The sequence below is a fragment of the Pipistrellus kuhlii genome, unplaced genomic scaffold (assembly GCF_014108245.1).
Source record: "Pipistrellus kuhlii isolate mPipKuh1 unplaced genomic scaffold, mPipKuh1.p scaffold_m20_p_25, whole genome shotgun sequence".
NCBI classification, from domain to species: Eukaryota; Metazoa; Chordata; class Mammalia; order Chiroptera; family Vespertilionidae; genus Pipistrellus; species Pipistrellus kuhlii.
This window is the reverse complement of record NW_023425524.1, coordinates 1941475-1966338: the sequence shown is the minus strand read 5'-3', so window position 1 is coordinate 1966338 and position 24864 is coordinate 1941475. Positions and strand designations below refer to the sequence as shown.

Below are 24864 nucleotides of genomic sequence, written 5' to 3'. Positions count from 1 at the left end.
TGCAGCGTGGGGTCCAGGGTCACACGGACACACCGTTAAGCGACACGCAGGCCAGCACACGGGGGTGGCGGGGGGGGGGTGCAGGAGAGCGGGACCAACACGTCCTGGGGCCTGAGGTGCCACTGGCCGGCGAACCCAGCCCCACGTGGCCACCTGGTACCCCCAAAAGGCAGGGTCTGGCTCTGGTTCAAGGACCCTGGTTCTGGGGCTCTGGGGAAGGGGGTTCCCATGAGCACCCCTGGACCACTCACTGCATATCCAGGAGCTTCCTGTCTCCCCATGGGGGAGGGGGAGTAAGGGGGGGAGGGATTGGGGGAGCTGGGACGCCTGGGAGAGGCGAGGTCATGGCTGTAGCTGCTCCGAGGTGGCACACACACAGCCCCGCCCCCCCCGGACGCCCCCTCCCGCTCTTGCGCGGGGTCCCTCCAGGGAGGGCCCCCAGGATGCAAATATTGGGGTACAGCGGTGAGGCAGGAGGGAAGAGGGGCAGTGTTTGTGAGGCCTGGGGCTCCGTCCACCCAGCCAGTCCCTGGCCTTACCCCGACTCCTGCCCCCAGGGACCCCCTCCCGGTGGTTTGGGTGTTTCTACTTTATTGCGATGGGGTGACAGCTGCAATGGGGGGGTCCTGTCCCGAGGCCCTGTCTGCAAGGGCTGGGGTGCTGGTGGGGCTCCTGGGGCAGGAGCAGCGGGGAGGGCGGGCCCCCGGGCCCCGGGGCAGCAGGAGGGCAGGCTGATTGGGGGGGCAGGGGGTACCAGGGTACATCCCACGGCCCGGCTCTCAGCCCCCTGCCGCTTCCCAGGTCCGCGGGAGGGACACCTGGACGCCTGATGGGGACTGGAAGCTCCGAAGGTAGGGGAACCGCAGACTGAGGACGGCCCCGGGGCTGTGGTCCTGCAGCGCCACCTGGGGGCGAACGGGAGGAAGGCAACAGGAGGGGGAGCCAGAGGACCGGCCAGCTCCCCTGGTGGGGGGGCCTCTGGGGAGGGGGAGGGGTCCTCAGGAGAGGGATGGGGGAGGGGTCCTCCAGGGTACGTGCCCCAGAGGGAATGCCCCAGGTCCTCGGGGGACGCCGGGCGTCTGCTTTCCGTTCCCATCAGTAGATGGGGGGCGGGGGGGGGAGAAACTGCCCCGAAAGCCTGGGCTCCCGTGGGGGTCGCCTTGCTGGGGAACCCCGTGACCGGAGACACCCACTCCCCACCACCCCACTTGTCAGAATACTTGTTCTTTTTTATTTTAATTTGATTTTTTTTTTTAACAGAGGAAGGGAGAGAGAGAGCTAGAAACATCGATGAGAGAGAGAGACATCAATCAGCTGCCTCCTGCACACCTCCCACTGGGGATATGCCCACAACCAAGGCACATGCATGCCCTTGACTGGAATCGAACCTGGGACCCTTCAGTCCGCAGGCAGATGTTCTATCCACTGAGCCAAACTGGTTAGGGCCAAATGCTATTTTTTAATAGGCCTGATCTAAACATAGGCAAAACATATATATAAAATATATTTTATTGACTTTTTACAGAGAGGGAGAGGGATAGAGTTAGAAACATCGACGAGAAACTCCATCAGCTACCTCCTGCACACCCCCTACTGGGGATGTGCCCGCAACCAAGGTACATGCCCTTGCCCGGAATCGAACCCGGGACCTTTCAGTCTGCAGGCCGACGCTCTATCCACTGAGCCACACCGGTCAGGGCAGAACACTTGTTCTCTTAGGAGGCCACACTTATTCCAAGACCCTTCGAATGTTCAAATCGGGGAGGCTGTGGAGTCCACGTTGTCTGGGTGAGGGAGGAATGAGCTCAGAGATAAGCGCAGTCCTCCCGAGAGCCTTCGCTTCCGCTGCATTTCCAGCTGGGACCCCGGCCAGGCCCCTCCAGGGAGCAGGTGAGCCAACAGGAGTGTGACGTCTCACAGTCCGGAGGCTGGACGTCCCAGGTCAGGGTGCTGGCAGGGCACATGGCCCCACAGCAGGCTCGATCCCCAGGTGGGGGCGTGCAGGAGGCAGCTGATGGGTGTTTCTCTCTAAAAAACAAAAACATATTTTAAAAAATATATCAGGAAGAGGCAAGCTAGAGGCTGTGAGACAATGAGTATTACATGTGTCTGATAAAGACTTCTCCCTAGAGCAGAGGTTGGCAAACCATGGCTCATGAGCCACATGCGGCTCTTTGGCCCCATTTAAAAAAAAATATATACGTATTTTATTGTGTTTTTTGTTTTCGTTTTTGTTTGTTTTTTACAGAGAGGAAGGGAGAGGAATAGAGAGAAACATTGATCAGCTGCCTCCTGCACACTCCCCACTGGGGATGTGCCCACAACCAAGGTACATGCCCCTGACCGGAATCGAACCTGGGACCTTTCAGTGTGCAGGCCGATGCTCTATCTACTGAGCCACACCGGTTCCAGCCATCTTTGGCCCCTTGAGTGTGGCTCTTCCACAAAATACCACGGCCTGGGCGAGTCTATGTTGAAGAAGTGGCGTAAGAAGTTTCAATTTAAAAAATGTGGCTCTCCAAAGAAATTTCAGTCGTTGTCCTGTTGATATTTGGCTCTGTGGACTAGTGAGTTTGCCGACCACTGACCTAGACTATATAAAACATGCCTACCCGTTACTGATAAAAAGATAACCCACTTAACACATTGAGGGCGGATCACAAGCATTCTCGTGTTTTCATATTACACGGTGTGTACAACGACTGAAATTTCTTTCGAGAGCCACATTTTTTTAGCTTAAACTATATAGATAGGTACATTGTGATTAACTTAATTAGGGTCCTCCCAAGCTGACCTTTGCTAAACACTCAAGGGGCCAAAGAGCCGCAGGTGGCTCTTGAGCCGCGGTTTGCCGACCGCTGGTCTAGATTTTCCAGAATCGTCTCCGTTTCAAACACAGCCAGCAATGGCCACTTGTGGGCCGGACTGCGGTGGTTCCCTCCTATTTAGGGTGACGCCGAAGGACCCGCTCCCGGGGGTTTATCCACTCACCGACGTGGAACTGTTGGCACGTGGAGTTCGGGAGCCGTTGCTTAGCAACGAGCATCTCCGCTGGCCAGCGGGTACCCGCGTCTCCACACGGCTCTGCTAACCTTCGCTGCTGCCCTGTGTGCAGCGACTCCGGTGAAGGGGGACTTGGAAAGCGGCCTCAGAAAACATCACAACCGCTGGGGGGGAAGGGGGGACCTGGAAGGGAGGGTCTTTCCTGGGGGTGGAGGAGGGGTCTTCTGGGGGGCCACACAGGCCCCTGCTCTGCAAGGAGGCGGGAAGGGGTGCTGGTTTTAAGAGGACAGCTGGGCCGGGACCGGTTTGGCTCAGTGGATAGAGCGTCGGCCTACGGACTGAAAGGTCCCAGGTTCGATTCCTGGCAAGGGGATTTACCTTGGTTGTGGGTATAACCCCAGTAGGGGGGGGCGTGCAAGGGGCAGCTGATCGATGATTCTCTCTCATCAATGTTTCTAACTCTCTATCCCTCTCTCTTCCTCTCTGTAAAAAATCAATAAAATATATAAAATAAAATAAAATTAAAAAAAACAAAAAAAAAAAAACCAGCTGGTGTGCTAAGAGTTTGCCCAGAAGGAAGAGAGAGAGGCCTTTGGGTTGGAAACACTCCATGAGACACCCCAGGAGGGCTGGGTTTGGAATAGCAGGTAGGATGGATGTGCAGAAATGGGAGAACACTCCAGAAGGAAGGGTAGAGTCGTAGGATAGGGGGTGCGTGTGCTGCCGTGATGAACAGTGCTAATGGGCACAGTCATTGTTCAAATGTGAGAACAGTCAGCACAGGGCAAGCTCAGCTTCCTGGATCAGAGAGACCAGGAATAGAACAGCTAGTCCACGTGTGTGTGTGTGTGTGTGTGTGTGTGTGTGTGTGTGTGAGTGTGTGTGTGTGTGTGTGTGTGTGTGTGTGTGTGTGTGAGTGTGTGTGTGTGTGTGAGTGTGTGTGTGAGTGTCTGTGTGTGTGTGGGTGTGTGTGTGAGAGTGTGTGTGAGTGTGTGTGTGTGTGTGTGTGTGTGTGTGACTGTGTGTGTGAGAGTGTGTGGAGGGGTTAGGATTCGGGGCGCACAGTGAGGACCGGGAGCGAGGTTCTGGATGCTGAGTCCCAGGCCTGTGTGCAGCAGCTGACCTGGGGCCCCGCTGGACCAGGAAGCCACGGGTAATTTGGCTAGCCTTCCTTGCTTTCGCTTTTTCTTGATACCTCCAAAAAAAAAAAAAAAAATTTCTAGATGAAACAAACATGAAAAGTTAAACTTGTATAATTAAAAAAAAAAATCTTCAAAGATATTCTGATCCCATCTAAGAGGCCCTCCGTGTTTGCACCCCCTTGTTTTGGCCCCGGGGGCAACTAAGGTCAAAATCTGAGAAGCCCGTTCCTCCTCGGCCTACTGAATGTCCTGGCAACTCTAGGAGGTAGGCACGGTCATGTGACAGGTGAGAAACCGAGGCCTGTCAAGGGCGTGTCACATGCTCAAGGTCCCAGAGCTCATGTGTAGCAGCACCAGAACTCAAGCCTGCCAAAAACCGGTGTGGCTCAGTGGATAGAGCGTCGGCCTGCGGACTGAAGGGTCCCGGGTTCGATTCCGGTCAAGGGCATGGACCTTGGTTGCAGGCACATTCCCGGTGCGGGGTGTGCAGGAGGCAGCTGAATCGATGTTTCTCTCTCATCGATGTTTCTAACTCTCTATCCCTCTCTCTTCCTCTCTATAAAAACAAAACAACAAAAAACTCAAGCCAGCATCTGTGACCACCAAGGCCAAGTTCCTCTGCCAGAGCCTGATTGGTCGGTACATCCCATGGCACACCGAGTTCAGATGGGCCGGCGCTAACTCCCGGAACAACGGTTACCTGCCGACAGGACGTTCCTGGGGGGCCCGCGTTCTGCCCGGAGGAGCGGAAGGTAAGAAGATCAGGAAGAATGCTGTGGCCACAAGACGGCTGGTTCTTGTCATCCGGCGTCTTCGGGGCCATTCTCCTCCCGGAGACCGAGGGTGCCCTTGACCCGGCGAGGGCCCGGCTCCCACGGTGCAGGCGGGAAGCGGCCTGTCTCTGCTTCTCTTCCGCTGGCGCTGTCCCCGCAGAGCGCAGAGGGCTCCGAATGCGGGGCCGGCGCCTCCTGGGACGGGACGCTGCTGGAGGGGAGTGTCCGTCTGCTGTATCTTCCCAAGGCGGCCACCCACCACCACCGGGAACACCTTGTGGTTGACGCCAGAGAAGAGAAGGGCATTATTGAGTCCGACAGGAAATGGGTGGAGTGTGGGGGGCAGCTGCCATCTCTTAGATCTCTTCCTTCCCATGTGCAGGTCAATTGAGAGCTTTGTGTGTGCGTGTGTGTGTGTGTGTGTGTGTGTTTTCAGAATTGGGTGAAAAGGAACCTCAAGAAGGACCGCCCCCCCAAGGAGACTCAGCGCAAGTACAAGGTGAAGTGCTATCGGCGAGGCCCATCGACGGCCAGCTCCTTGACTAGGAGACGGTGGTGATCGTCTGCAGCGGGATGTCCCCGTTGTCCTCCTCCTCCTCCTTCTTCTTCTCCTCCTCCCTCTTCAGGATGAGCCGGGAGAGCTTGTGAAGGAACCAGCCGACGTCCTGCGGGTCCTCGGGCCACCGCAGGTAGGGCTGCCTCTGCAGGAACGCGCGGACGGCCCGGTGCCTCCGGAGCTGGAACTGGGACAGCGCGCCCACCACCACCACGATGAGGGCGCCGGGGCCGCCCCGGAGGTCGGCCAGGCAGCGGCTCCGGGCGCAGCCGAAGGCCTCCAGGCACCAGCCGTCCCGCAGGAAGTGCCGGCTCACCACGCACACCACCCTCCTGCTGCTCCACACGGCCGCCTGGATGTTGGCCAGGACGCTCTCGCCCGGCGCGAAGTCCCTCTCCTCGAAGCACAGGCGCAGCGGGTTGCGGGCGCTGTACTGGGCGTCCAGGCGGGCCAGCAGGGCGCCCTGCACCCACTCGAAGTCCTTGCCGCTGAAGCACAGGTAGGCATCGTACTTGTAATGGTCGGGCTCCCCGGCCCGGGCTCGGTCCCCCAGCAGACGGCTCCGGACCGCCTGGTAGCAGAGGAAGCAGGACCCCCGGAGCTTGGCCACCGCCAGGATGGCCGCGAGGAACAGGGCCACGGCGACGGTGGACAGGACGAAGAGGGAGAACCGGAGGGCGGCCAGCCTCTCCTCCTCGTCGCAGCCCTCCGTGGACAGCGAGGACAGGGGCGCCCCCGCCAGGGGGCCCGGGTACGAGCAGGACACGTCTTCGGGCGCCCCGAGGAGGGTGACGTTGGTCCGGTTGAGCCACACCACGAAGGGGCCGAGGTCGCACTCGCAGATGAACTTGTTGTGGGTGACGTCCAGGAAGCGCAGGGACGCGAAGGCGGCGGGGTCCGGGGAGAGGAGCTGGTTCCAGGACACGTCCAGCACCTCGAGGCCGGGCGGGAGGTCGCCGGGGGCGAGGGCGGCCAGCAGGTTGCCGTTGAGGCTGAGCAACCTTAAGGGAAGGCGACCAGATGTTAACATCGGTAAAGCGGGACACGCCAGTGATTAAAATTTTGGTCTAGCCGAAACCGGTTTGGCTCACTGGATAGAGCGTCGGCTTGGGGACTGAAGGGTCCCGGGTTCGATTCCGGTCAAGGGCATGTACCTTGGTTGTGGGCATATCCCCAGTAGGGGGTGTGCAAGAGGCAACTGATCAATGACTCTCTCTCATCGATGTTTCTAACTATCTCCCTTCCTCTTTGTACAAAATCAATAAAATATGTATTTAAAGAAAAATTTTGGTCTATATGGAGCAACAAAAATGTTCATAGAACGCAAAGATAGTATTGTAAAATATATATATATATATATATTTTTAATTTCAACATAAGTACAATTTACAAATATAATAAATAAATAAAAATGATGTATAGTCGTTAAGTGTCACTTTCAAGGCCGGGGTGCTAGACTTTTTGCCGCCACTATAAAATAGAAATAATACGAGTACTGTCTGCTAAAAATTCAAGACAATTTATGTATTTATGAAATAATTTAGGTAATTTATTTATCTGAATAGCTGAATAGCTGATTTGTAATGACATCACTTGTTTAACAAGCTTACTAGCACACAGTACGATATGTATCGTCTGAGAGACAGTTACACAACGTTTTCGTCGTTGCCAATCCCAAAAAATGAAGTCCAAACAATGGTGGTCGAATGCTAAAAACCGATCGACCATGTGAACTTGGATAAACAGTTCTCGATAATCGGTTCCCAACCATTATTTGTTGTTACTAAAGTTTAACATTATAAAATGAACAAAAATAATATGAAACTCCTATCCTGGCTACGTAGCCACATGGCTGCCGAAAACCATCTATTCCCTTCCCGTTCTCCCGCCGTTCCCTCGCTTGTCATGCATTCTTTCCAAAAATGGGGACTTTTTTTTTTTTTTTATGATTTTTTTACAGAGAGGAAGAGAGAGGGATAGAAAGCTAGAAACATGGATGAGAAAGAATCATCCATCAGCTGCCTCTTGCACACCCCCGACTGGGGATGTGCCCGCAACCACGGTACATGCCTTTGACCGGGATCGAACCCGGGACCTTTCAGTCCGCAGGCCGACGCTCTTGTCCACTGAGCCAAACCGGTTTCGGCAAATCAGGACGTGGGACGAATTGTTAGAAAAAGGGACTGTCCCGACAAAAGAAGGACATCTGGAGTCACCTTACCTTAGGGCGACCAGATGGCCGAACACTCCGGGCGGGAGGAAGGTCAGGTAGTTGTTGTTCAGGAAGAGGCGCTGCAGGTGGGCCAGCCCCTGGAAGACGTCCCAGCAGGACCCCGTCTCCCAGGCCAGCTGCAGCATGTTCTCCCCGAGGAAGAGCTGCTCCAGGCTGGGGCTCCCCACAGGCCTGGGGGCGGCGGGGGCGGCGCACAGGGACAGGCGGTTCTGGTTGAGGATGAGGACCTGGAGCTGGGGGATCTGGAACAGGGCGTAGAGCTCGTCCACCCGCTCCAGCCGGTTCCCCGACAGCTGCACGAAGCTGGCCTCGAACCCGGCGCTGGGCAGCGTCGCCAGCTTGTTGCCCCCCAGGTAGAGGGTGGGGATGCTCGGGACGAAGCCGACCGTCTTCAGGGCGTTGTCCCGGAGGTCCAGGGTCTGCAGGCTCCGCAGGGACCGGAACGTCCCGTCCTGGACCGCCCCGATGTGGTTCCTCTGCAGATCGATGTAGGCCACGCCGGGCAGGCCGTCGAAGCTGGGGTTGTACAGCTCCCCCAGGAGGTTGAAGGACAGGTTGAGGACCTGGAGGCTGTCCAGCCCGTAGAAGGCCTGGCGGGCGATCGTGTTGACCTTGTTGTGGGCCAGGTTCAGGAGCCTGAGCTCCCCGAGGCCCTCGAAGAGCCGGGAGCCCAGGGCGAAGATGGAGCCGTGCGCGAGGTCCAGGCGTCGCAGCGAGCTGCGGGCCAGGCCGGCGAAGGTGCTCCGGTCGGGGTCCTTGATGTTTTGGAAGCCGAACCCGGGACCCATGACGTGCCAGGCGAGGAGCAGAGAGGCGATCGGGGTCCCGTTGACGGCGCCGGTGAAGTTCCGTACGAGGTCCACGCCCCAGCCATTCTGGGACACGTCGAGGGTGCCCAGGACCATGTCCCTGAGCGGGTTCCTGCACGCGGCCCAGTCCACGGGGACCCGGTAGTACAGGTTGGTGGCAGCGAGGCCCAGAAAGGACAGCTCCTTCCCTCGCAGGGGCCGGAGGTCCCACTCGCACACGACGGGGACATCGTTGAGGGAGAAGTCGATGGACGTCAGGGCGTCCAGCTCCCGGAAGGAAGCGGGGAGGGAGAGGCTGTGGATCTGGTTCTTGGACAGGTCCAGGCGGCTCAGCGACGGCAGGTTTCTGAAGTGACCGTCCCTGAGCACGGCCTCGGAGAGCCCGCAGTAGAAGAGCCGGAGCTCAAACAGACGGGGCAGCCCCTGGAAGGCGTCCGGGTGCAGCGAGTCTAGCCTGCTGTGGCCCAAGTCCAAGACCCGGAGGTTGGGCAGGTTCCGGAAGGCCGCCCGGCCCACGGTGAAGGCGGTGAGCTGCGTCCCCAGCTCCAGCAGCTCCAGCCGCTCCAGGACGGGGAAGGACGTGGCCGTGACGGCCCGGATGTAGTTGAAGCTCAGCAGGAGGCGCTCCGTGGAGTTGGGGACCGGGGGCACCCGGGTGAGGTTGCAGGAACGGTACAGGGCGATGCGGCCGTCCGAGGAGCAGGGAGAGATGCCGAGCGCCGGGCTGGCCAGCAGCACCGCTCCCAAGAGAAGGTCAAGGTGATTTCCCATGATCCTAGGGAGAAGAAAGGAGAATGGGGAGAACATCATACCTCTCTAAGCTCCAGGCATGGCACATGGGACTTTTTTATTTTTTTAAATATATATTTTATTGATTTTTTTTTTTTTACAGAGAGGAAGGGAGAGGGATAGAGAGTTAGGAACATCGATGACAGAGAATCATCCATCAGCTGCCTCCTGCACACCCCCCCACTGGGGATGTGCCCGCAACCAAGGCACATGCCCTTGGCCGGAATCGAACCTGGGACCTGTCAGTCCGCAGGCCGACGCTCTATCCACTGAGCCACACCAGTTTCGGCGGCACATGGGTCTTTAGAATTTGTGCTCCTAATACCATATGCCTGCTGCTCTCTTAGCCCAGTGGTCAGCACTCATTAGTCAGCAGAGCCAAACATCAACAGCACAACGATTGAAATTTCTTTGGAGAGCCACATGTTTTTAAACTTACATTTAAAAATGATGAACTTAGCCGAGACTGGTTTGGCTCAATGGATAGAGCGTCGGCTTGGGGACTGAAAGGTCCCGGGTTCGATTCCGGTCAAGGGCATGTACCTTGGTTGTGGGCACGTACCTTGGTTGCGGGCACATCCCCAGTAGGGGGTGTGCAAGAGGCAGCTGGTCGATGACACTCTCTCTCATCGATGTTTCTAGCTCTCTATCTCTCTCCCTTCCTCTCTGTACAAAATCAATAAAATATATTTTAAAAAAATAAAAATAAAAATAAAAATAAAAATAAAAATGATGAACTTAATTAGGGTCCTCCTAAGCTGGCCTTTTGCTAAACACTCAAGGGGCCAAAGAGCCGTTTGCTGGCCGCTTTGACCCGCTGGCCGCTGGCTCCCTGCGGTGGACGGTATGTTCTGGTGCAGACAGCGCTGTTCCCGCCGTCTTCCTATCTCTTGTTTTCCGTTTCCCACACCCCGAGGCGGGCTCCCTGCTTTGAGGTCATGGATCCCCGAGAGGGGCCGAAGATAGCTCTGACCGCTCGCCTCCCAAACAGGCACTTTTGCACCAGCAACCAAGTTTTGTACCCAATGTCAGAGGGTTCACTGACCTCCTGGAGCCCGCCCCTTCCACCCTCAGTGGTCGGCAAACCGCGGCTCGAGAGCCACATGTGCGGCTCTTTGGCCCCTTAGTGTTTAGCAAAGGCCAGCTCAGGAGCCCCCTAATTCAGTTAATCACAATGTACCTACCTAGATGGTGTAAGAAATTTGGCACCTTGCCGAGACTGGTGTGGTTCAGCGGATAGAGCACCAGCCTGCAGACTGAAAGGTCCCAGGTTCGATTCTGGTCGAGGGCATGTACCTTGGTTGCAGGCACATCCCCAGTAGGGGTGGTGCAAGAGGCAGCTGGTCGATGACTCATCGATGTTTCTAACTCTCTATCCCTCTCTCTTCCTCTCTGTAAAAAGTCAATAAAATATATTTTTTTTTAAAAGAAAAAAGGAAAGAAATTTGGCACCTCTGCTCTCGGGCACCACGGTGGTGAGCCTGCCCGTCCCCCTGGCGGGAGCCAGGGCTGCTCCTGTGCCAACTCAACGCTTGGTCCTTAACCCCGAACGCCAGGCCTGGGCCCCTGGGAGGACCCGGCCTTGGGAGCTGTAGAGGATGGCTGCCTCTGGGCGGTGGTGGCCAATGTCGGCAGGCTGACCCGCCTCCCTGGCTGTGCCCTTGGCCTTGCCCTGGGCACCAGGAAGAGCTTGCTTTCCCGGAAGCTGGCATCCATCCCATTTCTCGGCGTCGGCTGGTCCCTGGGCTTCAGTGCCTCTATCTGTCTCATCTGCTCTCCGAGGCCGGCTGACCTTCCAGCGGCCAGCTCCTCCATGGAGTAGTTCTCAGGCCCACAGGCACACCCGTCTCCCTCCCCCGACGTTCTGTTTACGGCCCCAGGAGAGCGTTTTCACCGTATTAGGCCCCACCCCCTGCCTCCCACGGTACATTTCTTGAGGACAAGGGGCCTGAAGGTCGCACAACTTAATCACCCCACTCCTATGTTCCCCATTAGTAGTGTTTGTGATCATTTTATTTATCTTTTAAGTTGTATTGATTTCAGAGAGGGGGAGAGAGAGAAACATCAATGATGGCCCTGACCAGTTTGGCTCAGTGGATGGAGCGTCGGACTACGGACTGGAGGGTCCCGGGTTCGATTTCGGTCAAGGGCATGTACCTTGGTTGTGGGCATATCCCCAGTGGGGGCCGTGCAGGAGGCAGCTGACCGATGTTTCTCTCTCATCGATGTTTCTAACTCTCTATCCCTCTCCTTCCTCTCTGTAAAAAAAAATAAATAAATAAAATCAATAAAATATATTTTTTAAAAAGGGGTGGGGGTTTGGAATTGGAATGGGGGATTGAGGACAAATAAGTGATACCTTAATAAAGAAATTAATTTAAAAAAATAAATAAAAAACCCAATTGTTTATTCAAACTTAAAAAAAAAAACTTGATAAAAATTATCTATGAAAATGTTAAATGCAAATGTCCTATGATTAGCAATGTCCTACTTCTAGGAATTTATTGTACAGATGTCCTTACACATGTATGAAATGTTACCTATATAAAAAATTTTAAATCCTAAAAAAAAAAAAAAAAAATGTCAATGATGAAAGTCATCGATTGGCTGCCTCCTGCACACCCCACAGTGGGGATTAAGCCCATAACCCAGGCCTGTGCCCTGACCGGGAATCGAACCGTGACCTCCTGGCTCATTGGTGGATGTTCAACCACGGAGCCACGCCGGGCGTTCAGATTTCATTTTTAACCACAGTGGACAAACATTAGCTTCAGGTGTGCAACATGGCGACTCAACATTTGCTTACCTTACCTGCTGGTCACCACAATCAGCCGCGTAGCCATCTGTCACGGTGCAATAAAGTTATTATAACTTTATTGACTGCATTCTCTCTTTTTTTTTTAATATATTTTATTGATTTCTTACAGAGAGGAAGGGAGAGGGATAGAGAGTTAGGAACATGGATGAGAGAGAATCATCAATCAGCTGCCTCTTGCACACCCCCTACCGGGGATGTGCCCGCAACCAAGGTACATGCCCTTGACCGGAATCGAACCCGGGACCTTTCAGTCCGCAGACTGACGCTCTATCCGCTGAGCCAAACCGGTTTCGGCTTGACTGCATTCTCTCTGCTGCACCTGACTTATTGTATGACGGGGAGCAGAGCTGCTCTCCCCCGGATGCCGTGAAGAAGATGTATTTTCGTCCTTACCTCCCGGCGCTCACACAAGCCGCCGCGGACAGGGGCTCCTTCCCCCTCGGCCCCGGTGGTGTCAGGACTCCTGGTCCCGAGACGACAGAGCCCCACGCAGGGACGGTGGCGGCCAGTGTTTTCCCTGAACCAGGAAACGGGCATTCGGCTGCCTAAGGAGAAACAGGAAATCCAATTAAGAGGATGAAACAGAAAATAGCACGTGTTTTCCTTAGCGCCCAGCAGTTCTCTCTGCAGGAGGATTTAAAAACTTAGGTGTGTCTCTTACCGAGCGGAATTTTAAAAAAAATACATTTCTTTATTGATTTCAGAGAGGAAGGGAGAAGGAGAGAGAGATAGAAACAGCCATGATGAGAGAGAACCATGGATCGGCTGCCTCCTGCATGCCCCCTACTGGGGATTGAGCCCGCAACCCAGGCCTGTGCCCTTGACCGGAATCGAACCTGGGACTCCCCAGGCTGATGCTCTATCCACTGAGCCAAACCAGCTAGGGCTATTGAGTGGAATTCTAATGGGCAAAGATGAAGGTCATTTTGCAAGGCAGAGCCTGTGGCACTTCTGAGCTGAGGGGGTGCCAGGCCCAGCTCTGCTTCAAAAGGTGGGCATCTACGCCAGCAAATCAAAAGGGCAGCTTTCTCCCCTGTCACCTCAAGGTGGACAATTTGCATATTAACCTTTTATTATGTAGGATATACACTGAATAATCGGATTATTGTGTGTTCAGAGATTATCATCATCTGGCCACTCAGTGTAAGGCTCCACTGTGTCTTGCTCGCTTAACACATTGTGGGCCGGTAGTTGTATTGCTAACTTTACCCAGTGGCCAGGTAAGTTTCTATTGAACGAGGACAAAAAACATTTTCCATGAATGCCAAAGGCACGCTTTACCATGAAATAACCACTGCGTTTTGAAGTTGCGTACCACATGTTCTTACAAGCTAGTTATCTTATTTAAAGAATTCCCATGATGGGCCACGAGCTTTAGAACAGGAAACACTAGAATTCTCGAGATCCATCCAGGTGTTCAGTACACAGACACCGTCTAGGGCCTAAGGATTCGAGGCCGGTGGCTCTCAACCTTTCTAATGCTACTTCCTAACTGTAATTTTGGTCTTAGGCTCCACAGCAGTGGTTCTCAACCTGTGGGTCAAGACAGGGTGATAACTGCTAGCAGGGTCGCCTAAGACCATCAGAAAACACAGATAATTTACATTACGATTCATTCACAGTAGCAAAATTACAGTTATGAAGTAGCCACGAAAATAATGTGATGGTTGGGGGTCACCATGACATGAGGAGGTTGGGGGTCACCATGACATGAGGAGCTGTATGCACGGGCCGTTATATTTGAAGGTTGAGAACCACTGGGTTCTAGGCAATGGCACCTCACCAGGAATGTATTCCTTCTAGAAACCACTGAAGGGGAACCAGGAGGGGTGGAGCTGGTGCTCCTCTGTTCCGCACGCCTGGGACGTTCTGTGCAAGCAGCCCCGATGGTCCCCAGCACCTGCAGGAGGGGTCCCCCAGAACCACGAGCACCAAGCACAGCAGCCAGAGGCACTGATGTTGTCCTAGACAGGATGCTGAAAACCCAAATGCACGCTTCATACAAAACCCAAAGGCACCTGATGCAAAGGAAGAATCCCTTCCGGGCGAGGATTGAACGCACACAACCAGCACGCCACATTCCAAATCCTTGGGGCCCGGCTGGTGTGGCTCAGGGGTTCAGCAGCGACCTAGGAACCAGGAGGTCACGGTTCGATTCCCCGTCAAGGCACAGGCCTGGGTGGCGGGCTTGCTCCCCAGTGGGGAGCATGCAGGAGGCAGCCAATCGATAATTCTCATCATTGATGTTTCTATCTCTCTCCCCATTTCTGTACCTCTCTGGAATCAATAAAAAGATATTTGAGCCAAAACTGGTTTAGCTCAATGGATAGAGCGTCGGCTTGGGGACTGAGGGGTCCCGGGTTCGATTCCGGTCAAGGGCATGTACTTTGGTTGCGGGCATATCCCCAGTAGAGGGTATACAAGAGGCAGCTGATTGATGACTCTCATCGATGTTTCTATCTCTCTCCCTTCCTCTCTGTACAAAATCAATAAAATATATTAAAATTTACATTACGATGTAAATAAATATATATATATTTGGGGGGAAATTTTTTTTAATCTCTGGTGAGAAATAGCTCACCAATGAATTGCACATCTAGACCGTGTTCAGGTCCAGGCACTCGTAGCAGCTCTGCTAGGCTTCCCGAATGCAGCTCGGCCAACGCTGGTGTTTGGACGGGCACAGCATAGTGCCGGGAAAGATGGGCAGCTGCAAGGTCCGAGCCAGAGCAGCCGGGAGCCGGGGGTCTCAGAATACATCCCTAAAAGTGCCCCAGGGACAGGGTGCTCAGAGCAGCAGGAATCATCTGGATGGTGGTGCAAAGTGGGAGCAGGTGGGTGGGTGGAGGCGGGGGGGGGGGGTTGGGGGGCGGGGGGGGGTTGGGGGGCGGACGGGGAAAAGAAACCTTACTAAACTGTGATCCGCCAGAGAGGATGGAAATGGGAGCAGAGATTAGAAAACACTTGAGGACCTTCCTGGCAGGAATCTGGAGTCTGCAGGCACCAAGAGGAACCTGCTTGGGGGGGGGGGGGGGGGGGGGGGAGGGGGAATCAAATCCAGCCAGCTGTGCAGCTGTGGAGACACCCGCTGGTGGGGGTAGAGGAGGGAGGGAGGGAGGGAGAGAGGGCGGGCGGGCCAGCAGGAGTGGCCCAGGGTCTCCATGCCCCGCTGGGTGCAGGGGTGGAAAGACGATTCCATGGGCTGCACCCAGGGACCGGGCGCAGGGCCAGGCCGGGCTGGGGGCCCCACCCCTGCTGGCAGCCCCGGTCCTGCTCCGTGCCCAGGTTCCGTGCCCGCAGGGAGGCTTATGGAGTGTGGGACCCGCCCTGGGCAGGCTGCCGGGAGGCTGAGCCCCGTGCTGAGTGGGGTGGAGCCAGCCAGAGACTTGGCTCGTACTTCCTGTGGGTGTGACTGCCTGGGATCCTGGCAGACGCATTGGGCTGGGCCCGGCCGCAGGCGTGACTCAGTGGCTGAGCATCGACCTAAGAGCCAGGAGGTCAGGGTTCGATTCCCGGTCAGGGCGCAGGCCTGGGTTACAGGCTCCATCGCCAGTGGGGCGTGTGGAGGAGGCAGGCGATCCATGATTCTCTCTCATCATAGATGTTTCTGTCTCCTTCTCCCTCTTCCTTGGTCTCTGAGATCAATAAAAATATATGGAAGGAAGAAGGAAGGAAAGGGCCCTGGGCTGCAACAGGGGGAACCTGGGCTCCAGCCTCCTCCACGATCTGGGTCCCCGGACAAGGCACGTCCCTTGTCCCGTGTCTGTGTGCGGACAGCGGCATAGTGTGAGCTGGGATGGGCCCGTGACGTCTGATGAGACGTGCCCAGTGCTGTGACGGCAGCCAGACCCGGGCACGCTCCTATGAGCACCCTCGTCACCCTCCCTCTTGGCAAGTGTGCAAGTCTGTCCGGGAAGATGGTGAAGATATCTAAGACGATGGCGGATGTACCAATACAATGAATCCATAAAATGTATGCCCCGGCCTTCAGTAGATGCTTTGGGGGCAGATAATATTTTGAGGGTGGGAACCCGCCCTTTTCCTCTAGATCAGTGTTTCCCAACCTTCTCTCATGATGAGAATCACCTGGTGGAGTTGTTAAAACACAGATTCCCGAATCCCAACTAAGAAGTGCTAAACTAGGATTTTTGGGAACATATAGATAAAATTGTATACTTAACTAGTGCTCTAAGACAGATTTTATATACAGAGCACTAAGTTAGGTATGCAATTTTACCTATATGTTCTCAAAAATTCTAGTTTAGCACTTCTTAGTTGGGATTCGGGAATCTGTGGTTTAACAACTCCACCAGGTGATTCTCATCATGAGAGAAGGTTGGGAAACACTGCTCTAGATCACCAACTTACACCATACACAAAAGTAAATTCAAAATGGATACAGGACTTAAACGTAAGACAGGAAACCATAAACATACGAGTGGCATCCACAAGCATCAAAATCTCAGACATACGCGGAAATAAACTTCTTCACTGCTATTGCTACTAGGGCAGTGGAAGCTAAAGAGAAAATAAACAAATGGGACTACATCAAAATGAAAAGCTTTTTCACAGCAAAAGAAACCGTCAACAAAAACAACAAGAAAGCCCACTGCATGGGAGAACATAAACACTGATAAAGGTTTAATCTCCAACATCTACAGACAGCTTATACAACTTAATAAAAGGAAGATAAATGATCCAACAACAACAACAACAAAAATAGGAAACGGACCTAAACAGAATCTTTTTGAAAGAAGACAGAAGGAAGGCCAAGAGATACATTAAAACCTGCTCAAAGTCACTAATTACCCGAGAGATGCAAATCAAAACGACAATGCGGTACCATCTCAAACCTGTCAGAATGGCTATTACCAACAAATCAACAAACTGACAAGTGTTGGTGAGGATGCAGAGAAAAAGGAACCCTCGTGCACTGCTGGTGAGAATGCAGACTGATGCAGCCACTGTGGAGAGCAGTATTTCCTCAAAAAACTGAAAATGGAACTCCCATTTGACCCAGTGATCCCACTCCTAGGAATATATCCTAAGAAACTAGAATCACCAATCAGAAAGGATATATGCACCCCTATGTTCATAGCAGCACAATCTACAACAGCATGGATTTGGAAACAGCTCACTTGTGGATAGTAAAGAACATTATAAATCGGTGAACAAAAAGATAGATACCGAGGCAGTAAAGCATCAAACAGACTGTCAAATTACAGCGGGAAGGTTAGGGAGAGGTGGGGGAGATAAGAGATCAACTGAAAGTCTTATATGCATGCAGATAAGCATAACCAATGGTCTCAAGACACTGGGGGGTGAGGGCATGTATGGGAGTGGGGTAGGAGGGGGCAATAGGAAAATATGTACCCATATAATACCTTAATTTAAAAAAATGAAAACAAAACAAACAAAAAAAACACCTTTTTTTTTTTTTCTTTTTTTTTCCGGGCATAACACTTAATATATTTGCACCCAAACAGGGAGCACCAAAATATATAAGACAACTACTCACAGAACTAAAGGAAGAAACTGATCAAAACACAATCATAGTTGGAGACCTTTAATACTCCATTGACAGCTCTAGGCAGATCAATCAAACAGAAAACCAATAAAGAAATATCGGCTGAAATGAAACACTAGACCAAATTGACAAAACGGACATGTACATAAGCTGTCCTCCCAGAATATCAAATTCTACATTTTCCTCCAGCGCACAGGGAACATTCTGGAGGACAGAGCATATGCTGGGTCACAGAACAAGAACCAAGAGATTCAAGAAGGCTGAGAGGATACCAAGCAAGTTTCCTGACCTGGAAATTAGAAAAGGAAGTCAAGAAACCCACAAAAACAAAGAGATTAAACCACATGGCCCTAAAAAAAATGTCTGGGTCAACCGAAACCGGTTTGGCTCAGAGGATACAGCGTCGGTCTGCGGACTGAAAGGTCCAAGGTTCAATTCCGGTCAAGGGCCTGTGCATTGGTTGCGGGCACATCCCCAGCAAGGGTTGTCCAAGAGGCAGTTGGTCGATGTTTCTCTCTGATCGATGTTTCTAGCTCTCTATCTCTCTCCCTTCCTCTCTGTAAAAAATCAATAAAATATATATTTTTTAAATGTCTGGGTCAGAGAAGAAATAAAAAAATGAGATCAAAAGCTATATGGAGCCAAACAGGAATGGTGACACAACACAGCCAAACCACTGGGATGCGGCCGAAGCAGCAATAAGAGGAAGTTTCTGTCATTATGGGCCTAGCTCAAGAAATAAGGGAAACCGTAGTAAACGACCTGACAGCACACCGTAAAGCACTAGAAAAAGAGAAAAGGAAATAATAAACAGAGCAGAATTAAACGAGATAGAGAACAAAAAGATCAATAAGACACAGAGCTGTTTCTTTGAAAAGATCAATAAAATGGCCAAACCCCTGGCTAGACTCACTAAGGAAAAAAGAAAACAGGCTCATATAAACAAAATCACAAATGAGGAAACATCACCTCGGAAATCACAGATATACAAAGGATCAGACCAGCATATTGTAAAAGACTTTATGCCACCATCTTCAATAACCTAGAACCGTGGTCGGCAAACTCATTAGTCCACAGAGCCAAATATCAATAGGACAACGATTGAAATTTTTTTGGAGAGCCAAATTTTTTTAAAACTTAAACTATATAGGGAGGTACATTGTTATTAACTTAATTTGGGGACTCCTAAGCTGGCCTTTGCTAAAAACTCAAGACACTAAAGAGCCACATGTGGCTTGCGAGATGCAGTTTGCTGACCACTGACCTAGAAATATATAATATAACCGTCATCGACTAAATCATGAAGAACGGGAAAATCTAAATAGACTGATCAGCTGTGAGGAAATGGAAATAACCATCAAAAATCTCCCCAAAATCTCCCCGAAAGTTCATAACCAGAGGGTGTCACCAGCGAATTCTACCAAACGTTCAAAGAAGAATTAAAACCTATCCTTTTCCAACTCTCACCCCCCAAAAAAATCGAAGAGGCAATATTTTCTAACCCATTCTACGAGGCCAATATCACCCTGTTACCAAAACCTGGCAAAGTTCACACACAAAAAAAAAAACCTGCAGACCAGCATCCCCGATAAATACAGATGCAGAAATCCTAAACAAAACACTAGCAGCTAGAGTACAACGGTCCATCCAAAAAATAATGCATCACCATCAAGTGGGATCCATTGCATGGCACATGGATGGTTCAACATTCGCAAATCAATCAACATAATACACCACATTAGCAAAAGAAAGCATAAACAAAGATGATCTTAAATACAATCATATTCATCTTCTACATAGAAAAAGCATGTGATGAGACACATCAGTTTATGATGAAAGCACTCAATGAAATAGGAATAGAAAAAAAAACTACCTCAAAATAATAAAGGCCATCCTATACAATAAAGAGGTAATATGATATGCAAATTGATCATCACTCCAACACACAAGATTGTCACCCCCGTGTGGTCAAAGATGGTTGCCCCTTTGTGGACACAAGATGGCCGCTACAAGATGGCCAGCAGGGGAGGGCAGTTGTGGGTGATCAGGCAAGCCGGGGAGGGAAACTGAGAGGGACCAGGCCTGCAAGGGAGGGCAGTTGGGGGGGACCCAGGCCTGCAGAGGAGGACAGTTGGGGGCAACCAGGCTGGCAGGGATGGGCAGTAAGAGGTGGCCAGTGTGGCAGGGGAGGCCAGTTAGGGACAAGTGGGCTGGCAGGGGAGCAGTTAGGCATTGATCAGGCTGGCATGGAACGTTTAGGGGGTGATCAGGCTGAAGTGGTTAGAGGCAATCAGGCAGGCAGGCAGGCAGGCAGTTGAGAGGCAGAAATCCTGGATTGTAAGAGGAATGTCCCAGATTGGAGAGAGTGCAGGCTGGGCTGAGGGACACATCCCTCCCTCCCAATGCATGAATTTCATGCACCGGGCCTCTAGTATATGATAAATCCTCAGCTGATATCATACTCAATGGCGAAAAACTGAAAGCTTTTCCCCCCAAGATCAGGAACAAGACAAGAATGTCCACTCTCTCCACTCTTATTCAGCAGAGTGCTAGAAGTCTTAGCCAGAGCAATAAGGCAAGAGAAAGAAATAAAAGGCATCCAAACGGGAAAAGAAGAAATCAAACTGTCACTTTTTGCAGTCAACATGATTCTGTACTTAGAAAACCCTAAAGACTCTATAAAAAACAAACAAACAACCTATTAGAAACAATAAACAAATAGTGTCAAGTTGCAGGATACAAAATCAATTTGCAAACATCCATCACCTTCCTGTATACGAACAACAAAACTTCAGAAAAAAAAAAATGGAAAAGAACACACAATTCCTTTTGTAATAGCAAGCAAAAGAATAAAATACCTAAGAATAAACTTTACAAAGAATACAAAAGACCTATATACTGAAAATCACAATGCATTATTAAAAGAGATTGAAAAAGACACGACGAAATGGAAAAATATAACGTGTTCATGGATTGGAAGAATCAATCTAGTTAAAATGGCCATATTGCCCAAAGCCATGTACAGATTTAATGCAATCCCCCATATCATTTTTTTTAAAGAAATAGAATTTATCAGATTTGTATGGGACCACAAAAGACCCCAAATAGCCAAAGCAATTCTGAGAGAAAAGAATGAAGCTGGAGGCATCATGCTACCTGACTTCAAATTATACTACAGAGCTACGATAATCAAAACAGCATGGTATTGGAGGAGAAACAGACACACAGGTAAATGGAACAGAACAGATCCAGCTATAAAACCACAGGTATACGAACAGGTAATTTTCTACAAAGGAGCCAGAAATGCACATTGGAGTCAAGACAGTCTCTTCAATAAACGGTGCTGGAAACACTGAAAGCCACATGCAAAGGAATGAAGCTGGATTGCAGTTTGTCCCCGTGGACAAAAATTAACTCAAAATGGGGCCAAGGCCTACATGTAAGACTGGAAACAGTAAGTTACATTGAAGAAAATACAGGGGCCAAACACATGGACCTGGGTCGTAGAGAACATTTTATGAACTTGACCCCAAAGGCAAGGGAAGTGAAGGCAAAAAATAGCCCTGGCTGGTTTGGCTCAGTAGTTAGAGCCTTGGCCTGCAGACTGAAGAGTCCCGGGTTCGAATCCATCAAGGGATTGATTATTGTAACTCTGTGCAGGTTGCGGGCTCATCCCCAGTACCGAGTATGCAAGAGGCAGCTGATCAATGACTTTCTCTCATCACTGATGTTTCTATCTCTCTCTCCTTCTCCCTTCCTCTCTGAAATCAATAAAAATATTTATATATTTTTTAAAAAGGCAAAAACAAACGAGTGGGACCATATCAAACTAAGAAATTTCTACACAGCAAAGAAAAGGACAACAGAACAGACAGGCAGCCAACCAGACGAGAGATGGCATTTGCAAACAGTAGCTCCGATAAAGGTTTCCTTTCCAAAATGTTTTAAAAACTAATAAGACTCAACACCAAACAAACGATCCAGCCGAAACCGGTTTGGCTCAATGGATAGAGCGTCGGCTTGGGGACTGAAAGGTCCCGGGTTCGATTCCGGTCAAGGGCATGTACCTTGGTTGCGGGCATATCCCTGGTAGGTGCAGGAGGCAGCTGATCGATGACTCTCATAGATGTTTCTAGCTCTCTATCTCTCTCCCTTCCTCTCTGTACAAAATCAATAAAATGTATTAAAAATAAAAAACAAACAAACGATCCAATCAACAAGTGGACAGAGGACCCGAGAATACACATCTCCCAAGAAGACAAACAGCCAATTGATGTATGGAAAGCTGTTCCACCTCACCCGGCAATCAGGGAAATGCAAATCAAAACTAACACCTCACACCTGCCAGCGTGGCCATTATCAACCGGACAAGCAGCAGCGAGTGCCCGAGAGGCTGTGGGAAGAGGGACCGCTCAGCCCCTGCTGGCAGGATTGCAGGCTGGTACAACCGCCACGGGAAGCAGGCTGGCCATTCCTCACAAGATCAAACACAAAGCTGCCATCCGACTCACAACCCCACTCCTGGGTATGTTCCCGGAAAACTCCAAATCATTTATATGCAAAGATATGTGCCCTCCGCCCTCACCGGTGTGGCTCAGTGCATAGAGCATCGGCCTGCAGACTATAGGGTCCCAGGTTCGATTCGGGTCAAGGGCATGTACCTTGGTTGCGGGCACATCCCCTGTGGGGGGTGTGCAGGAGGCAGCTGATCGATGTTTCTCTCTCATCGATGTTTCTAACTCTCTATCCCTCTCTCTTCCTCTCTGTAAAAAAATCAATAAAATATATATATATTTTAAAAAACAACGAAGACCTGGTCAGGGCGGCAGGGGACATAAGAGTGACAGGAGACAGGAAAGGGAGGCAGGGAGACAGGGTTGTATGTGGAGGGTGGCGAGGCCCCAGCTTGTCCTGAGCTTCCCATGAGCCCCGGGCCTCGGACCCTGGCCCTGGCCGTGGTGCCCACAGCCTCTGAGGCTGGGAGCTCGGGGCCTCCGCAGCCCGGCCAGCATCTCTCCACCAGCAGGTGATGCTCAGGTTTTCCCACTTCCCGGCGCTGGGTCCGTCTCCCCCCTAAACCTGGAAGCTTCTGAAGGGCAGGCACAGTGCCCCCTGGCCTGCACAGTGTGTGTGTGTGGGGGGGAGCGGCCTGCAAGCCCAGCGTGGGGACCCCCAAAGCTCGAGGCCCGACCCAAGATGTGGATCTGCCGTCCGCGTTCTTTCCCACAAAAACGAACATAAAACAGACACACCGGGACCCAGTAAACAGGCACCCCAGAGGCAAGCAAACAGGCCTGTTTGGGTTCGGACACTCGGCAAAGGCAACTTCCCCTTCGGGATCAGCGGGGTCAGCCAGGCGGCTCTGGACCCGATTCCTCCGACACAAACAAAACCAGGCGGCTCTGGACCCGATTCCTCCGACACAAACAAAACCAGGCGGCTGTGCAGCCAGGCGAGGGGTGACGCCCTAGGGGTGACCCTGGGACATCATCGCTCAGGATGGGGGTGCCAGGCAGGCCCCACGCCCGGGGGTGGCCACACGGATTGCCTGGTTAGGACTTCGGCCTGGGCCCTCCCCACAGCCCCACCACCGAGGGGCTGGCTCCCTCGGACCCTGGGCAGCTGCTGGCCCCTGGGCTCGGGGCACAGGGCAAAGCGGGCCCAGCCAGGGGGTCCAGGAGACCTTGGGCCAGCTCGGGGCTACGACTGGCTAGGGCAGTGGTCAGCAAACTGCGTCTCACGAGAGCCACATGTGGCTTTGGCCCCTTGAGACTTCAGCAGAGGCCAGCTTAGGAGTATGCGCGGATTAAGTTAATCACAATGTGCCTACCTATGTAGTTTAAGTTTAAAAAATGTGGCTCTCCAAAGAAATGTCCATCGTTGTCCTGTTGGCATGTGGCCCTGTGAACTGATGAGTTTGCCGACCACTGGGCTAGGGCCTGGCGGCTCCCCAGGCAGCTGACCGGTGACCCCATATCATCTCGGGACCTCGCTCAGGTCCCGAGGGAGAGGACGGCGTCCCAGAGGCACTCGGCTCCACCAGGACACGGCCCTGGCCCGGCCATGGCTCAGCAGAGGACACGGGGCTTGGGCCGCTGTGGGCGCCAGGGCGTCCCAAGCTTAGGGGACTGTCCCTCCCCGCCACAGGGAGAGCCCCCGTCCATGCTCCCCGTGGCCTCGGCAGCCTCCTGGGACCTGCTCACCCCAAGACCAGCAGCCGAGCCCACCCTCCCCCCTAGCAAGTGTCCCCCAGCCGCGGGCCCCGGGGCCCCAGCTGTCACCTTCATCCGCTTTTTATTTTGTTAAGTACAAAGGCCAACCCTGCCTGCCGGGAGCCTCTGGCCCTGCTCTCCCTGGGCCAGGGGTGGGGGTTACATACAAGCCCCGGCACTTTGGGGTCCCCCTGGCCCAGCTGGGGCGCTGGCTCCCTCTCGGGGGGAAGAGAGCGGGCCCACCTGCCAGCCCCAGGTGCGGAGGGGAAGGTCTGGAAGAGGGTGCCCAGGTGGGAAAGCCCGGATTCCCACAGCTGAGCTTCCCGTGTCTGCCGCCCGCCGGGCAGGAGGTCTCACATTCTTTCCTCTTCCCCCTTCCCGCCCAGGGACTCCCCCAAACTGCCAAGGGGCCCCCCAACACCGCCCAGGGGCCCCCAACATCCCCACGGGGGCCCCAACACCGCCCAGGGGCCCCCAACACCGCCCAGGGGCCCCCAACACCGCCTAGGGGCCCTCAACACCGCCCAGGGGCCCCCAACACCGCCCAGGGACCCCAACACCGCCCAGGGGCCCCCAACACCGCCCAGGGGCCCCCAACACCCCCACGGAACCCCCAACACTGCCCAGGGGCCCCCAACACCGCCCAAGGACCCCAACACCGCCTAGGGGCCCCCAACTCCGCCACGAGACCCCCGGGACGGGGCAGAGCGCGGTCAGACATGGGACGCCCCGTGCGGGGGGGGGTGGGGGCTAGAAAGAGCCCAAATGGCCCGAGAAGGGAAGGGACGCCGGACCCGGGCAGCCCGGCCCCCGCGACTCCAGGATCCGCCGCCCGCCCGCCCGCCCGCCCGTCCGCCCGCCCGTCCGTCCACCCGTCCCCCCCGCCGCGGGGCGCTCACCTCTGGGGTGGGGGTCTCCCCGCCGCGGCCCGCGCCTCTGCCTCGGCTCCCGCGTCCCCGCGGCGCCCGGGGCAGTGGGTCCCGCGGGAAAAATAGCCGCTGT

At 53.2% G+C, this 24864-nt stretch overlaps 1 protein-coding gene and 1 long non-coding RNA gene across 4 annotated transcripts in view; one reads left to right on the top strand and one right to left on the bottom strand.

Annotated features, from left to right (window-relative positions):
- LOC118727641 overlaps nucleotides 1-10648 on the top strand; it is a 23734-nt gene extending 13086 nt beyond the window's left edge. The window contains exons 3-4 of the long non-coding RNA XR_004990616.1: nucleotides 9766-9815; nucleotides 10569-10648. This is a non-coding gene — a long non-coding RNA (uncharacterized LOC118727641). The remainder of the gene's footprint in view (nucleotides 1-9765; nucleotides 9816-10568) is intronic.
- Nucleotides 3483-24864, bottom strand: TLR5 (toll like receptor 5). 3 transcript variants are annotated; one of them, XM_045587089.1, is made up of 5 exons: nucleotides 24762-24864; nucleotides 12517-12668; nucleotides 7696-9291; nucleotides 4846-6475; nucleotides 3483-4198 (listed from the first exon to the last, which is right to left on the bottom strand). In XM_045587089.1, the coding sequence occupies exons 3-4, from the start codon at nucleotides 9285-9287 to the stop codon at nucleotides 5461-5463; spliced, it is 2607 nt and encodes an 868-aa protein (XP_045443045.1). In that variant the 5' UTR covers nucleotides 9288-9291; nucleotides 12517-12668; nucleotides 24762-24864; the 3' UTR covers nucleotides 3483-4198; nucleotides 4846-5460. The 3 variants fall into 3 exon arrangements, with proteins under 3 accessions (XP_045443045.1, XP_045443044.1, XP_036309350.2); XM_045587088.1 differs by lacking the exons at nucleotides 12517-12668; nucleotides 24762-24864 and having other exon boundaries at nucleotides 7696-9356; XM_036453457.2 differs by lacking the exons at nucleotides 3483-4198; nucleotides 12517-12668; nucleotides 24762-24864 and having other exon boundaries at nucleotides 4685-6475; nucleotides 7696-9356.